We start from the raw sequence: 17,765 nt of genomic DNA, 5'->3' as shown, positions 1-17,765 counted from the left end.
TTCTAGGTTGTTGTACATCAATGATGATCCTTCATTCACAATTGGACTTGAGAGTGGTTTTGATGTGACAGTACCAAAGAACAACACAGACCTGGCAATAATTCCTGGTAGTGTGACTTCACAGTTTCAAGTAATGTATGGTGTTGTGAACTGACCTTTTAAGGCTCTTGAAGGAGCTCATGTCCGCACTTCAGGAGGGTAACTAAATGAAACCCCTCAACACCTGTGCTGGGGCAGTGGATCCTTACGTCGTGCAGGGGAATCTGTAGTGAATCTGTACTTAAAGGATTCAAAAAATGCTGCGTATCTAATACTATGGACAACTCAGAATATGACATAATATGAGAGGACTAGCAGGAAGAAAGATGTGGCAATAGTCATAAACGAAAATGATACCAGTGATGCTGATTAAGAACTAGTGATACTGCAGATTGCTTTACATCAGTAAAACAGTTTGTGATTTTTATTAATCAGAACATGTTAACAATAAAAATTTCTGAAGAAGCCTCTTCAAGAAAAAAGGGTGGTTGGGCAGGGGGTCTCATCTTATATTCAGGGTTGTCTTGTAGTCTGGTAAATATGATAATTTAAATGCACCTGTTTTTGCTGTCTGTGCAATGTATATTTGATAATAAAATTTTTATGGCCAATGGAGAATGAGGAGGAAAGCAGGTAGTGATCAGGCAGATATAAAAATGGCCGCGGACTGTAACAATATTATGAGAAAGAAAGTTGCTACTTGCCATATAGTGGAGATGCGGAGTCACAGATAGGCACAACAAAAAGACTCTCACAATTAAAGTTTTCGGCCATTAAGGCCTTTGTCAACAATACACACACACACACACACACACACACACACACACAACTGCAGTCTCCGGCAAGTGAAACCACACAGCGGAAAATATATTTTTTTGCTGTTACTAATGAACCTACCAATGTTCTGCATTCTTGTCGCTAAATCAAGAAAGGTGCCGCAGTGGTAATACACTTGAGTTACTTTTGCGAGGATGTAATTTAAATCCTTGTGTAACTAACCATATTTTGGTTTTCTGTGGCTTCTGCAAATTGCATAAGGTATGCCAGTTTCATTACTTTGAACAAGACACAACTGATTTCTTTCTTCAACTGTGGATTATAGTCTGTCTGCAATTACTTCCTCATTGGTGGAATTTTAAATCCTAATCTCCCCTCCTTCCTTCCAGCACACAGTAATTGTTCTGCTGCAATTGATGGGAAGATGTTACGGAACTGGCACACATGTTGGAATGTTGCATGTCATGATTCATTTTGTGAACTAATATTCATCGAATCTGCCGTAGAAACATGACTGACATTTGATCATTTTCTAAATGAACATCAGAACTAATAATAATTATTAGATATATAATTATATTTTTACAGTTGCATTCTTCATAGAAATGTGTAAAGCATTTAATGATTATAGCTAATATGAGGTTTTAAGTTATGGCCCTGAATGAAAGGATATTGTTTATGGAATTCAGACAGTAAGGTTATATTTTATTAGGTTCACTCAGACTGTTTGCAATGTACCACAGACAGTGGTAAAATGTCTGAAATTCCATGAGTGATGCCGATAGTAACTGGTGTCAGGGAATTGGTAATGATTCAGGGAGCATTATTATAACAGTGTTGTTTCAGGGTTGTTCATCTGTGGCATAGAGAAACAACTGAAAGATATGAAAACAAGTAAATCATCAGGTCCAGATGGAATCTCAATTTGGTTTTACAAAGAGTACTCTGCGGCATTGGCCCCCTCATCTAGCCTGCATTTACCGTGAATCTCTCGCCCACTACAAAGTCCCAAGTGACTGGAAAAAAGTGCAAGTGACTCCTGTATATAATAAGGGTAAAAGAACGGACCCCGAAAATTATGGACCAATATTCCTAACTTCGGTTTGCTGAAGAATCCTTGAACATGTTCTCAGTTTGAAATATTAAAGTTTCTTGAGACTGAGAAGCGTATGTCCACGAATGCGCATGGTTTTATAAAACATCGCTTGTGTGAAATTCAGCTTGCCCTTTTCTCACATGATATACTGCAAACTATGGATGAAGAGCAACAGGCACATTCCATGTTTCTAGATTTCTGGAAAAAGCATTTGACACGGTGTCCCATTGCAGGCTGTTAATGAAGATATATGAGTTCACAGATACATGAGTAGCTGAAAGACTTCTTAAATAATAGATCCCAGTACATTGTCTTCAACAGTGAATGTTCATGAGAGACAGGGGTATTGTCAGGAGTGCCCTAGGGAAGTTTGATAGGATCACTGTTGTTCTCTGTATACATAAATGATTTTGCAGACAGGGTGGGAAGCAATCTGTGGTTGATTACTGATGATTCTGTGGTGTACGGTAAGCTGTTGAAGTTGAGAGATTGTAGAGAGATACAAGATGATTTAGACAAAATTTCCAGTTTCTGTGATGAATGGCTGGCAGCTAGCTCTAAATGTGGAAAAATGTAAGTTGATGCGGATGAGTAGGAAGAACAAACCAGTAATGTTCGGATGCAGTATTGCTAGTGTCCTGCTTCAAAGTCAAAACATTTAAATACCTTGGCATAATGTTGCAAAGTGATAGGAAATAGAATGAGTGTGTGAGAACTGCGGTAGGAAAGGTGAGTGGTTGACTTCAGTTTATTCAGATAATTTTAGGAAAGAGTGGTTCACCTGTAAAGGAGATCACATACGGGACACTGGTGCAACCTATTCTTAAGTACTCTTCGAGTGCTTGGGATCCGTACCAGGTCGGATTGAAGGAAGACATCAAAGCAATTCAGTAGCAGGCTGGAAGATCTGTTACAGGTGGGTATGAACAACACATATTATGGAGATGCTTCGGGAATTCATATAGGAATCCCTGGAGGGAAGGCGATGTTCTTTTCAAGAAACATTATGGTGAAAATTTAGAGAACCGGTATCTGAAGTTGACTACCTAGCAATTCTACTGCTGCCAACATACATTGCACATGAGGACCACAAAGATAAGATACAAGAAATTAGGACCCCACATAGAGGCAACAGACAGTCATTTTTCCCTCACTCTATTTGTGAGTGGAACAGGAAAGGAAATGACTAGTAGTGGTACAGGGTACCCTTCACCATGCAGTGTACAGTGGCTTGTGGAGTATCTATGTAGAATATATGAAACAACTTAGCTTCTTCATAAAGTGTAAATAGCTACATTACTTTTCTAGCAATTTTATCTAGCTAGTATACAGATTTTAATATGACTGGATCTTCATTTAAGTGATCAGTTGATTGATGTTTTGATGCTTCACTTATTGTTGATGAAACAGTTTCTTAAGATTTACAGTGACAAAAATTATTACAGAGAACAACAACATGAAACTCGGAAGCTACTGAAAAAACCAGTATTCAGTTTATTGAAGCAGGCTGACTTGAAAAAGAAATTGAAAGAGCATGGATTAAATTATACTGGAAGTCGAGAAACACTTATTAAAAGATTTGAAAGGTGAGTGAAGTTACTTTTTGATATACTGAATAAGCTGATAACTATTCCATGAGATTTGTTGACTGCAGTCAGATGATGTTGACTTCTTGCCTTGATATTTTGCCTAGGAACCAGCTGGTTACCTATAGGTAACTTTTATGACTAGAGATTACTTCTGTGCATTGCTGCGTTTATACCAGAAATCAGAGCAGTGGTGAATATGTTTAGATCTTGGCTCACAACCATCCTTACTATTCTCTGCTAATTTGTACTGTATCTGGTGCATGCATAACTTAATGACTGCATGTATGTCTTCACTGAAACTGAACACCCTTTGAGTTAAGCCTCAATAGTCAGATCTATAAAATGAATTGTCACTGGTTGTTGCTCTGGGCACAGATTTTGAAATCACACTTGGGGAGCAAAAATGCTTGTTCTAAGTACTGGTCAGAAATAGAAAGTTGTGGCCTTATGTAACTGTTCAGATATCTGTTCTTTTACTGATGTTAACTTTACCACAGATCTGAGATGGAATGTTGTGTACTATTCAGCTTTTCATGTGCGGTATGAAAAGCTCTGTGAACAGTGTTCTGTTGATTTTCATATTTGTGATCCAGAAATATGTTGTGTATACCATATGTGATGTATTAAACAGTGATATGGCACATCACATTGCTCCATTTTTTTCCCCTTTTTCATGAAAATTTTATTAATGTAAGTGCATGTATACATAGGGTCACTTTAACTATACAAGGTGAATCACCTGAAACATGAACTGCAAATACTGGCGAAATGGAAAGTGCTACTGATGTGTGGTTTTTGCCGAAAGGATTTGTTGTAGGGCTCTTACAGTTAGCCAGTGAACAGATTGTAATAATACTTAGAAAGTGTATTTTTTGGGCAAAAGTACGCCTTTTTAAATGTTTGAACAATGCCTATTGAAATTAATAAACTACAAGGGGGATAAATTAGAATGTCAGCTGTGTTTCTTGCAAGATTCTAGTGCGAGTCATTTATAAGATACTGCATTTTGCAAAGTTTACACACCGACACTTGTTTGTGCCATTCAACCTGTGTTGTTTCTAGGTGCAATGTTGTTACGTTTGCTTACATTGTGCTTCTGTGTTCCTTGAGTGCACTTCGACTGGATAATCAGTGTGTCACAGAGCATGCAGGAGGTAGTGAGTGGACAATGGGATTACCAGCGCAGAAAAAGTCGAGATGCTCATGGTGTATGGAGAGAGTAGGAAGAGTGCAGTTCGTTTGTGTTCAATGTATGTAGCAAGATGTCCCAATAGACATCAACCATTTCAGCAGTTGTTTATCAACGTTTTCAACCAGTTATGTGAAAATGGTAGTGTAACAATGAGACAGTGTTACAGAAGGAAACTAGTGACAGCAGAAGAGAGGGAAATTAATGTTCTTGCTGCTGTTGCAGTATATCCGCACATTTGCTCCTGTGCAATCACACAAGGGAGTGGCACGAGTCAGGCAAGGGTCTTATGCAGTCTCTATTGACATGTATGGCAGAGCACATGGCCGTGTCCCCTGACTGTTGCTCTGTATACATCGGAGAAGCAGACCCATCCACTATATTGGAATCCTGCTGTTTTATTCTATTACATACCGCCTGTTAGTGGTGTTTTTTTCTGACGGACAATGAATGTTGGGTAAAAAGATTCCGAGCTTTTCCACTCTAATGTTTTAGTCATATGTTCACCTGGAGATGTGGTTTTTAGTGCCATGAAACTTTAGTGGTCCAATAATAAAGGACTAAATACAGCTGAAGCGGTTATTAATACCCAAGAGGATCGTTGACATAAGTTTCATCTCTATTATATCTCTCTCCATCAAGAGCTGCATGAAAGTGATTATCAAAATTGTGTTAACTTCTGTATGTGGACATTAAGACAGGGTACTCCAGATGTATCATATATCTTGTTTAGTGATGAAGCCACATTTACCAGTTATGGCCAAGTAAACCTCCAGAACATGTGCTATTGTCTGTTGACAATCCCCATTGGCTTTGTCAGGTGGAATGTCAGCATCCATGGCATGTAAACATGTGATGTGGGATAGTGGAGCATCATCTCTTAGTCCCATTCCTCATAGATGGAACACTGAACCTGCACAAGTACCATAGCCTCCTAACAGACCATCTTCCACGGATGCTAGAAGACGTTCCTCTGCTGACCAGGAGAAACCTGTGGTACCAACATGATGGCTGCCCAGCCTACAGTGCACAAAGTACTACAGCAGTTTTCACGAATTGTTTTCAAATTGTTGGATTGAGTGCAAAGAACATGTAATGTGGACAGCCTGTTCCCGGGATTTGATGCCTGTGGACTTTTTTTTCATGGGGGAGTGCTGAAAGACATTGTCTACAAGGACATACCAACTACTCCTGATGATATACAATGACATATTACTGCAACCTGGTTGGACATCTCTGCTGAATGCTTGCCTGTGCACAGCAGTTGTTCAATACTAGACTAGAAGAGTGTATTGCTGCTGTCGATGGTCATTTTGAACACGACCTTTGATGGTCAGTTGCCTCATTACTGGTCAGAATCCACATAACTAGTGTGTGCATTTATGCTGTTTTTTAGTGTGTGCTATCACAGGCATTTAAAAGTGTCATTGTGGGAACTTTTCAAAATACACTATCTCATAAATGACTCTCACTATAATCTTGCAACAAACACCACTGATATTCTAATTTACTGTACTTTTACTTTGTGAATAGTAATATGCATTGTTCCATTTAAAAAAAGTGTTTGTTTGCCCAAAATAACACACGTTCTAATCATTATTACAGTCTGTTGATTGGCTCCGGACTACTAATCCTTTCTGTGAATACCACACATCAGTATTACTTCCAATTTCAACACTATTTGCGGTGCAAGTTTTAGGTGATTCCCCTGTGTAGTGAATATGAATATGATGGCATATGATATGCATAACGATGCTGGACATATGATGAAAGTTATGTCAGATTGTCTTAGTGCAAAATCAAAAAAGCTTTAAAAAACATAAAATTGCAAACTAGTGAAAAGTGTTCTTAAAGGATGTGGTGTGTGTGTGTGTGTGTGTGGCGGGGTGGGGGGTCAGGGCAGTTGTAGTTTAACAGATAGCAGCCCAAAAAAGACCAAAAAAATTTTGAACTTTTAGTCTTATTGTTGTTATATTCCATCCTGGATTGTCCATTGTCTGATTAGACTTATTTTCTGTCAGGTAAGGAATAAATTTGGAGAAAAATACAGAGAAAGTTGCCCCGGGGTAAAAGAACTCAACAACTGGAGAACTGTGCATGTGGATGTGTTGAGGTCAGACTGTGTAGTATAATGTGGCATAGGAGACAAATGCCAAACCTAGTGATTTGGGATTCTGCTGAATACTATAGATCTTGATTTACACATTTTAAGAACATTCTGTAGACCAGTATCAAGATCATCTTGGAACCAGAGGTACTTAGCAACTTTCAAGCAGCTTCAAATGCAATATTTCAATTAGACAGTGCTCAGCAATACATGAGAAGAAACAAGCAAGCCTTCTAAAACTGACAGGTGACAACTCTTCCCAGTCCAGCCCCTTTCTCTGATTTTAGTCTATTGAACATATCTACAATATGCTTGATTAGCGACTTATTTTTCAGGTTTCTCAACCACTATTGATTCTCTATAGTCTGTGATTTTTCAGGAAAGTACCCACTTCCTATATGATTCTGGACCTTGTCGTACTATGATTATCATACACTGATGTTTCACATCATTCTGAATTCTCAAAATAGACATCACATAAAGTTCTTTAATCTTAATTATTTGTATTGTCATGTACAGAATCTGAGGTAAACATTTCACTTCAGTCACTTGTATTCTTCTTAGTGTTGTTATGAACCATGATATGGGAAGGATAGGGTGCTACATACTGTAAAGATGACACGTTGAGTTGTAAACAGCTACAATGAAAAGCCTGTTACACATTGAGCCAAAGCCTTATTCAGAAAAGAAAATACACACACTCACACAAGCAAGCACATCTCATGCAACACCATCGTTATCCCCTTCTGCTATGGAGCGACTGCAACTGTTACATTGAATAAAAACAGCAACTAGACCTGGTAGCAGGACAAAGCTTCCAAGCACACTGTCAAAAGGCTGTGGGGGAGGGAAGGAGGGGGGGGGGGGAGGGGCAAAACAGGGAGCAGAAAAGGAGAGGAGCAGAGGAGGAGAAAAGAATGCTGGGCATGTTGGCAGAGAGCAGTGCACCAAGAGGTTGATGGGATGCGAGTTGGAAGGAGGAGGTTGGACAGAGGCTGCAGAAACTGTTTGTTGGAGAGTATGGGGACAGTAGGTTACTGAGGTTGAGGCTGTGATAATTTCAGGAGTAAAGAATGCGTTGTAAGGACAATTCCCATCTGTGCAGCTTGGAAAAGCTGGTGGTGGAGGGGAGGATCCAAATGGCCCGGGTTGTGAAACAGCCATTGAAATCAAGCATATTATGTTCTGCTGCATGTTGTGCCACAGGGTGGTCCACTTTGCTATTGGCCGCAGTTTGACAGTGGCCATTCATCTTGCTGAACAGCAGATTGGTATTCATACCAATATGTAAGGAGCTGTAGAAGCAGAGTTGATGTGGCTACTTCTACAGGTGGCCTGATCTCAGATGGGGTGGGATAAGCCTGTGACAGGAATGGAATAGGAAGTGCTTGGTGGGTGGATTGTGCAGGTCTTGCACTATTGTCTTGCACAGCAATATGATCCCTGTGGCAAGGGGATGGGATTGGGAATGGCATAGGGATAGGCTAGGATGATGTGGAGATTGGTTGGGCAACAGAAAACAGCTTTAGGTGAGGTGGGAAAGATCATGGGTAGAATATTCCTCATTTCAAGATGTGATGATAGATAACAAAAGCCTTGACAAGGGATGCAGTTCAGTTGTTCCAGTCTGGGGTGCTGATGAAGGGGATGGTTCTTGGGGGTGGGAGAGGATTGGAGGGTGTATGGGGATATGAAACAGGAAATCTGTTTGCAGACTATGTCTGGGAGATAGTGCCTGTCTCGAAAGGCCTTAGTGATACCTTCAGCAAGCCTGGGCAAGGGATTTCTTGTCACTGCAGATAACTCAGTCCCCAGGTGGGCCAGGTTGTGTGGAAGAGATGTTTTGGTGTGGAAAGGGTGCCAGTTTTCAAAAATAAGGTTTGTATACATTGCCTTCAAAAGAGAAGTAGTAGATCTGCACTACTACTTCTCCTTTGAAGAGAAGGTGTACAAACTCATCATCAGCTGTACAGCCATGGAAACCTGCATGGTACCCTCCTATGCCAGTCTGTTTATGGGCATCTAGAGGAAACCTTCCTAGCCTCTCAAAACCCCAAACCACTGGTCTCATTCAGGTTCATTAACGATATTTTCATGATCTGGGCTTGAGGCCAAGGCACCATATCCTCATTTCTTTACAACCTCAACACCTGTCTCCTACCCGCTACAGCTGATCCCCCTCAACCCAGCGTGCCACCTTCTTGGATGTTGACCTTATAACGATGCTACATTCTTCTTGATTGTTACTTAAATTTTTCCTGGAGTTCAATTTGGTGAAAGAACATAAATTTGTGACTTCTCATTATTTATTGATAACAGAACTGCATTCTCGACACATTTAAACAAAGCACTTCACAGACATCACTAATCTCTTTGACAAACTGACTTCACAGGTTGACTTTCAAACAGACTCTCAAGCAGACTCAACAACAAAAACTACTTCCTCGCAGTCTCACTGCACTGCTTTATATATGAATTTTAACATACATTTCCAAAATATTCCATTATTAATTTTGTACAGTTTCAATGTTGCAATTAAAATTTACAAAAGTAGAGAAACTGAAGTTACAGTCAAATAAGGAAAAAATTACAATATTAATTGACGTAATTTTTATAGTATCACCTGTAGTTCCAAATATGAAAATCGATCTGAACTTTAATTACAATGATGTCACTTGTATTATTTTAGTTATGTAATTAATTACAGTTTGGTTTTGGTTACTAACATGTAATGGTGGTAGAGAGCTCGTGCTTTATCCGATTAAATACATACAACATACAAATAAGGCCTCAAATTCTGTAAGTTTGAAAACTGTGAGATGTAAACAATTGGAGAGTTAAATAGAAATGTAATTACAAAGAATATTAATTACAGAGGAAGACATAAAAGTAAATATCAAATGAAAATGCATCATTTGGTAATAACTTTCAAGCCGTTTCTCAATATAATTAGGTTATTTGTGTTAACTCATTAACACAAAGTTATAGTAATTAGAGGCACCTTCCACCTATGCCAGCACTTCTACAGCATTTTAATATTTTCCGCCAAATATTTATCCCTTCAATTTCTTTATTATACATTCAATCCAGCATTTGTACGTAATTTTGTTAATGACAACAATCTCTTGATAATGATGACAATATATGTTCCTCCAAAAACATTTTACAAGTCTTCCCAAAATATTCAGATTTCTAGCAAATTGAGTCAAATGACATATGTGTATCTCTATAATGTCCTAGGAAGCACCAAACCGTCTGACAACCACCTGGATGCATACAAAAAGTGTGGTATCAGACATTTCCTATGACTTTTGGGGAAGGCCATTTCATTATACCCTCCTCCTCTTTGATTGCTCCATCCACACCTCTCCTCACATCAAAGCTACCAACCACCAACAGTACCTGCATTCTGACAGCAAGAAATCCCCCCTACACAGCATGACCAGCTGCAGATGGCGTATATGCCTTACCAGTAAGCTGAAGATCTCAAAAAGGCTTTCACAGACGCAAACATATTTCCTGTGTCATATCCTCACACACCACCTATCCTCCCACCACCCTCGAGACCCAGCTACAAAGGAGTGCTCCCTTTGTCATATAATACCACCCCATATTGGAACAATTGAGCCACATTTTTTGTCAGGGCTGTGATTATCTATTGCCATTCACTGAAATGAAGGACATTCTACCCAAGATCCTTCCCATCCTTCCTGAAGTGGTGTTTCATCATCCACCCAACCTCAACAGCATTGTAGTCTATCACTACACCACTCCTAATCCCAACCCCTTACCACAAGGATCATATCCCCGTGAAAGACCCAGGTGTGAGTCCTGTCAATCCACCCACCAAACACTTCCTATTCCAGTCCTATCACAGGCTTATTCTACACCATCAGAGGTCAGGCCATGTGAGAAAGCAGCCACATCATACATCAACTCTGCTGCAGTCATTGCACAGCTTTTTATATTGGTATGACTACCAACCAACTACCCACCAGGATGAATGGCCAAAACAAACACGAACCTCAAATAAACAAAATCTGCTCAGCCAACAACATCATTCCTAATTATGTTAAAATTAATGTAAACAGCATGTCACCTGCAGCACAGCGTGCTAAATGAACAGCTGAAAGAGCTTGGCTGAAATATGAAATTTGCTCCCTATACTCAGAAAAACAAGAACTGAATGTCAGCTTGTACAAATTACACCTAGAATTAGCGAAGCAAATCTCCAGCTCCTCAGTACTGTATGACATAATGGAAAGAATAAATCACCACTCACAGTCAATAATGCAAAAGCAATGGCAGAAACAGGAACAGAAATTAAATAAACTTTGAACAAAAACTGCTCTAAAACTGAGACACACACACAACACACATTCCATGAACGCTTGATTAATTTTACTGACATAACACTCACTAAAGAAGAACAGCAGCTACTTGAGAAAGGCCCCTAATACAATTTGAACACCCACATATCACACATGACCATAGAAAATCTCATTACTGAGACTGAAACATCATAGGACAACATGAAAAAACTAACACACCAGACTTCAACCCAGGGCTAACAAGAGAACTAGTGACAGAGGAAATGAAACAAATCATCAGAAAGAACAAACCATCCATAAGCACGCGCACACACACACACACACACACACACACACACACACACACACACACACAAAATTATCTGATGAGAAAACCATAAACAGTATACACAGAAAACTAAAACAACACAATGCTCTCATCATCAAGGCAGACAAAGGGAATGCTCTAGTCTTAATAACAGAGTCAGAATACATGGAGAAAACAGAAAAAATTCTGGCAGAGAATGAAATAAACAAGCTAACCAGTGACCCAACACAAAGAAATGTGAAGACACTCTTAATAAACATCACACACAACTTGACACAGAACCAGACAAAAAGAATGACACAAAAAAACCCTAAAGCTCCACTCTTAAGAAGCCTGCCAAAGGTCCACAAACCTCTCATCCTAGTCAGGCCAGTGGTGGACTTCAGATAAGCCCCACCTTACTTACTAGGGAGACACGTGCACACATTCCTACAGAAAACATACACATACAAAAACAATAGAAGCCCCAAAAACACCGAGGACATAATAGAGAAAATTAAGAGTGTCAACATCCCCCAACAGCAAAATTGGTATCTTTTGATATTACATCAATGTACACAAACATGCCCACAAAATAAACTGTAAACATTATAGAACATGCAAGAAATTCCCAGGCATACAAATAAATGAAATCTCATCCATTCTTATGCTAATCACAGAAAAAAAACTACTTCACTTTCAACAATAACTTCTATTTGTAACAAGAGGGGCTACCCATGGTGCCCCATCAGTGGAACCTTAGCCAACATCTTCCATTTTCTTGGACCATATAGAGAATACAATATTCAATAACATTGTGAAACAAGGAGGATACAAAACAATCTATTGGTACCGATATATGGATGACATAATGTATTGTAGGTGAAACACATAACAGGATAGAAGAGCTACACAGTAACATCAACACAGTTCACCCACAGATCCACTTCACATTGGAAGTAGAAAAAAACAAGAAACTAAATTTCTTGGATCTCATAATCACAAGAAACAACCATCAACATGAATTCTCCATCTAAGAAAACCCACATCCACAAGCACTGTTATCCACAGCTCACCCAAACACCCATCAGTGCATAAATATGCCAGTTTCACTCACATGCTCCACATGATAAACAGAACATCTCTTAAACCAGAATACTTCACACAGGAACTAAATATAATCAAACAAATTGCTGTTGGAAACGACTACAAAACAGACATCATAAACAAACTCAACAATAAGGTAAAAATTAAACATAAAAATAGCGGCCAGCCACTTGAGCACAACCACAGGATCTGAAAATCCAGAGGCAGTACACACCATCCCACATCAGGAGAAAGAGACAGATGGTACGCACTAACATCATCACTAACAAAATATCATATAGACTTGGAAACATCTTGAAAAAGCAAGGGGTCCCAATAACATTCAGAACAAACCACAGTTCAGAGAAAGCTAAGACGAATCAGAAAAAACTCAGACAAATTCAGCAACACTGGAATATATCAACTCACGTGCAACTCCTGTCAGGCCCAATACATAGGACAAAGAAGCAGGAACTTCTGAACGAGATACACAGAGAGCACATGAGAGCTCTAAAGAGTGACAGCACACATTCGACTTTTGCAGAACATCTAGTGAACAAAAACCATAACCCCACTAATATCGAAAACTATCTACACATTCTGAAAAATAGTGACAGTCTTTACCGACAACTAACAATAGAAGAAAATTACTATGCACAAAAGGCTATAGTGGAAGGGAAAAATATAATAAACGAAAACACAACACTTTGCAACAACACACTCTTTACTGCTATGAGTGAACTGACCAAGGACACAGAACAGAAAGCACACAAATGCACACACGCGCGCTTGCTCTCTCTCTCTCTCTCTCTCTCTCTCTCTCTCTCTCACACACACACACACACACACACACACACACACACACACACACACACACAAGAGAACCACTTCCCCATCACACACAGAGACATAAGCAAGGAACAGAATTCGTCGTAATTCCCACTACAGTTTTCATTGCCTTCTCGCAACATGCAATACTCGTCTCACGACGCATGCAAACAGTAAGGTGGTGTAATGTTTCTCGATCATAAACAAAGTATGAAAGTTTTTGTTTTTCTGTGTACAGAATCAGCTACATGCCGTCCAACGAACGTGAGTACACGAATAACTAATTAACAGCCCAGTGGACATCAAAACTGTATTCCACAACACTACTGCTGACATACTAAGTTCACCTTTTAGTATTTGTTCATCAACAGCTGCTTACACAGTTGCAGATGACATGATGTACGCTGAGGGGTGGGGGTGGGGGGGGGGGGACGGCAACAGGAAAAAGCACAGAAAACATGCTGCAAACAGCGAGAATAATTCGTAAAAACATGCCATACAATAAATAAGGTAGTATGAAAGTATCCATAGAAAACTATATTTCAGAAAACGAACAGTAAAAATGTAATAATGTCTGCTGTGTTTGTATAACTATGCTATTTCCTGCATGTTTTAGATTTAAAAAAGCCACTGATGATGGTGATATTTGTCGCTGAAACTAGTTTTAGCGACAAATATCACCATCGTCAGTGTTTAGCGTCAAGACGGACTCAATTTATGATACTGTTATAATATGATTGATTTCAATGGCTACCTCACATTCCTGGCCATTTGGATCCTTCCTTCCACCACTAGCTTTTCTGAACTGTGCAGATGGGAATTATCCTTACAACATGTTCTCTGATTCTGAAATTTATCTGGCCTCAACCTACGGTAACCAATTGTCCATACACTCTCCACCAAGCAGTTGTTGCCCCCTCTGTTCTACCTCCTCCTACTCTTACTCCTCCTACTCTTACTCCTCCTCCACCTCCTCCTAGTCCCTGTCTCCACATCCCCAAGGTGCACTGCTCTTTGCCAACACGCCCACGAGTCCACCAGTCTGTCAGGTGGTTGCAGATGTAGTGAACTTGGGACAAAGTGACAGTAAGGCAGATTATGTGTGATGAATTAAACACGACATAAGTATGTTCAAAACTGGTTATGAAAAACCTCTCTCAGGAACAAAAAGACCATTGGAAGAATATTTGCTGTGATATCATAGAATGATTCAACGAAGAACTGGACTTACTCACACATTCCCTCACATGTGATGAAATGTCGATCTTCAAGTATGACCACCTGCCGGAGTGGCCGAGTGGCTCTAGGCGCTACAGTCTGGAGCCACGCGACCGCTACGGTCGCAGGTTCGAATCCTGCCTCGGGCATGGATGTTTGTGAAGTCATTTCAGTAGTTCTAAGTTCTAGGGGACTGACGACCTCAGAAGTTACGTCCCATAGTGCTCAGAGCCATCAAGTATGACCCAGAAACTAAGTAGAGTTGATGCTCTGGAAGACTCCCATGTTGCCAAGAATGGAACAAAAAGCAAGTCAAAACTGAAGATAATGCAGATCATTTTTTTGGTCTAAGGTGTTATGCCTGAAGGAGTGCCTAAGGATCAAACCATTAATCAAAAATACTTCGCAGAAGTCCTAATCGAGCTGAGTGAAAGTGTAAGGAAGAAGAAACAGGATTTGTGGAAGAATAACAAGTGGTTTTTGCATCAGGACACCTTGCCAGCCCACAACGCTGTATCTGTGAAACAGATTTTAGCAGACAAGTGCATTCCTTTGCTTGAACATCATTATTCACCAAATCTAGCTCCCTGTGTCTTTTGTCTGTTCCGAAAAGTGAAAAGTGCATTGAAAGGAACACAAATTCAGTCTGTTGAAGAGGTAAAAGCAAAAAAAGGCAGAAGTTTTGAAGTTGGTGATAAAGAATTACCTACAGCATTGCTTTTAAACAGTGTAAGTCACTTATGCAGTGCTGTATAGATAGGGGGAGGGGCGTATGTTGAAGAGGATAAAAGTTTGTTACAACTTTGTTCACAATAAATCACATTTATGTCAACAGTCTCTTTATTCATTTACCACACCTCCTACAATTGTTGTAACCAATTTCAATCAGGTCGACCCTGTGATTTTGATGCTTCCAAAAAATATTTACTCAGCTTTGATACTTTTGTTTACAGTTCACTATTCAGTTCTCTTAAGACACCACACGTGTCTGCAGTCCATTCTTGTGTCTTCAGTTGTCAACAATAGGAGTCATGCTTTCAGATTTGCATTGTGAAAACGCTATAAACACAGTAAATAATCCCTCTCACCTGTTTGTAGAGACATATTTGTGTACAGAGTGTGCTAGCAAGCTGACAAACGCATTCACAGCTATACCACTGTTGCAAAACATTACTGACATTTCAGCTGCAATGAAGAATTTGATCACTAAATGAATGAAATTATATTTTCTTAAAGTACAGCAATAGCGCAGTATGATGGAAAGCAGTTATCACAGTCTGTTGCTAACTGGTGTGTAGGTGCCCAAGCGAAGAATAATTGTTATCGGCTGCTGGAAGTTAACGGAGGGAAATGTGCAGAATGGTTGAAAACTGCGCAACTTCTTGTCGGATTTGGACTGAGCAGTAGTGTGTGCTACATAGGAGATTTTAATTTTTGGTTGATACTGCAGGTCTTTGGATTTACTGCAGTGTGTGTTTATGTGTATGGAAGTTGTCAATTGCCTGGTAATGTAACACACATAATAACCAAAAGGTAGGACTACGCAAATCAAAGCATACCACGAATACATTTGGAGATGGATCCTAGATCAACCTGTAAAACATCACATGAGTCTTCATGTTGAGATGGTTTGTAGTTGTGCATAACATTGTCGTCCCAAGAAGCACCAAGTATTTGGAATTCTGTTAGTAGATCCCTGACTGATTTTATATCGACTGGTCCAGAAAGTTAAAATTAGCATAAAGCATTGTAATTGGTGATAAAATATAGCTGTACCTATTTGATTTAGAGAGAAATTGTAGTCATATGTCATGACCTCATGTGCCACTGTAATTGCATAGGAGATAACCAGCATGTTGCTAGAGATTAGCCAGTTCCAGCTGTGTTGTTGATAAATCAGTAGCCTCATTACAAAAATGCCATCTCCGAGATTGAGTTCAGCATTGAGGAGGTGGCTTGTTGGGTTGAGGAGGAGCAGGTGAATCGAATGCGGGAGAACGTGTTGAGGTTCTGGAGGAATGTGGATAGAGTGTCCTCTCCTTGATCCAGATCACGAAGTTGTCATCAATTAATCTGAACCGGGTGTGGGGTTTTGGATTCTTTGTGGTTTGAAAGGATTCCTCAAGATGACCCGTGAATAGATTGGCCCATTGCCATACACCGGATTTGTTTGTTGGTGATGCATTCAAGGGAGAAGTAATTGTGGGTGAGGATATAGCTGGTCATAGTGACTAGGAAAGAGGTTGTAGGTTTGGAATCCGACAGGTGTTGGGAAAAGGAGTGTTCAATAGTGATAGGGCCATGGGCATTAGAGATGTTGGTGTAAAGGGAGGTGGCATCAGTAGTGATGAGTAGGGCAGGGCATTTCCTCCAGTGACTCTCCACAGTTCCTGTTCTGTTACCACATGATGCCCTTTTGATTAGGTAGATTTCCTGAGTTTGTCATGCATTCCATTGATTTTGATTGTAGAAACTTGAAGAAACCATTTATGCTTCACATCACACTAGGTGATTTTTTTTTAAATTGATTCTAAAGACCCAATACAAAGTAAGCCACAAGAAAATAATCTTATTACTTTGATTTCTAAACATTTAGTCTGTTATAGATCAGATGAGCACCATTTTATTGTGTATACATATCACTGTTGAGAAATTTTAGGATCTGTTATTTACCAGTTTCATACCAATATGCAGGGTGAATGACCTAAAACTTGTACCGCAGATATTGAGGAGATAGTAAGAGCTATTGATGCGTGGTTTTCACAGAATGGATTATAGTCAGGGGCTTGTATTGTTAGCTAATAAACAGATTGTAAGAATACTTAGAAAATGTATTTTTGTGCGAACATACTCTTTTTTTAAAATATTTGAATAATGCATATTGACATTAACAAACTAAAAGTAGGGCAAATTAGAATGCCAGTGGTGTTTGTTGCAGGATTCTAGTGTGAGTCATTTATGAGATATCATATTTTGAAAAGTTTACACATCGACACTTTTTTGTGCCATTCAACCTGCGTAGTTGCTAGATACGATGTTGTAATGTTTGCTTACAGTGTGATTGTGTTTTCCTTGATTGTACTGCAATGTGATAGCCAGTGTTTCACAGTCAAAGCAGTCGGTCTTAGGTGAATGATGGGTTTTACCGAAGCAAAGAAAGCTGACATGCTTATGGTGTATGGAGAGTGTAGGAAGAATGCACTTTGTTCTTGTATTGTG

General features: G+C 39.5%; 1 protein-coding gene across 9 annotated transcripts in view; it reads left to right on the top strand.

Moving 5' to 3' along the window:
* LOC124610098 (E3 ubiquitin-protein ligase RAD18-like) overlaps window positions 1-17,765 on the top strand; it is a 97,475-nt gene that overhangs the window by 55,971 nt on the left and 23,739 nt on the right. For all 9 annotated transcript variants that reach the window (XM_047140133.1, XM_047140129.1, XM_047140128.1 and 6 more), the window contains exon 5: window positions 3,358-3,498. In XM_047140133.1, coding sequence (XP_046996089.1) covers window positions 3,358-3,498 — 141 coding nt within the window. The remainder of the gene's footprint in view (window positions 1-3,357; window positions 3,499-17,765) is intronic.

This window comes from Schistocerca americana, chromosome 1, assembly GCF_021461395.2.
Source record: "Schistocerca americana isolate TAMUIC-IGC-003095 chromosome 1, iqSchAmer2.1, whole genome shotgun sequence".
Taxonomy (NCBI): Eukaryota; Metazoa; Arthropoda; class Insecta; order Orthoptera; family Acrididae; genus Schistocerca; species Schistocerca americana.
The sequence above is the reverse complement of the archived record's forward strand: the minus strand, read 5'-3'. Positions and strand labels throughout refer to the sequence as shown.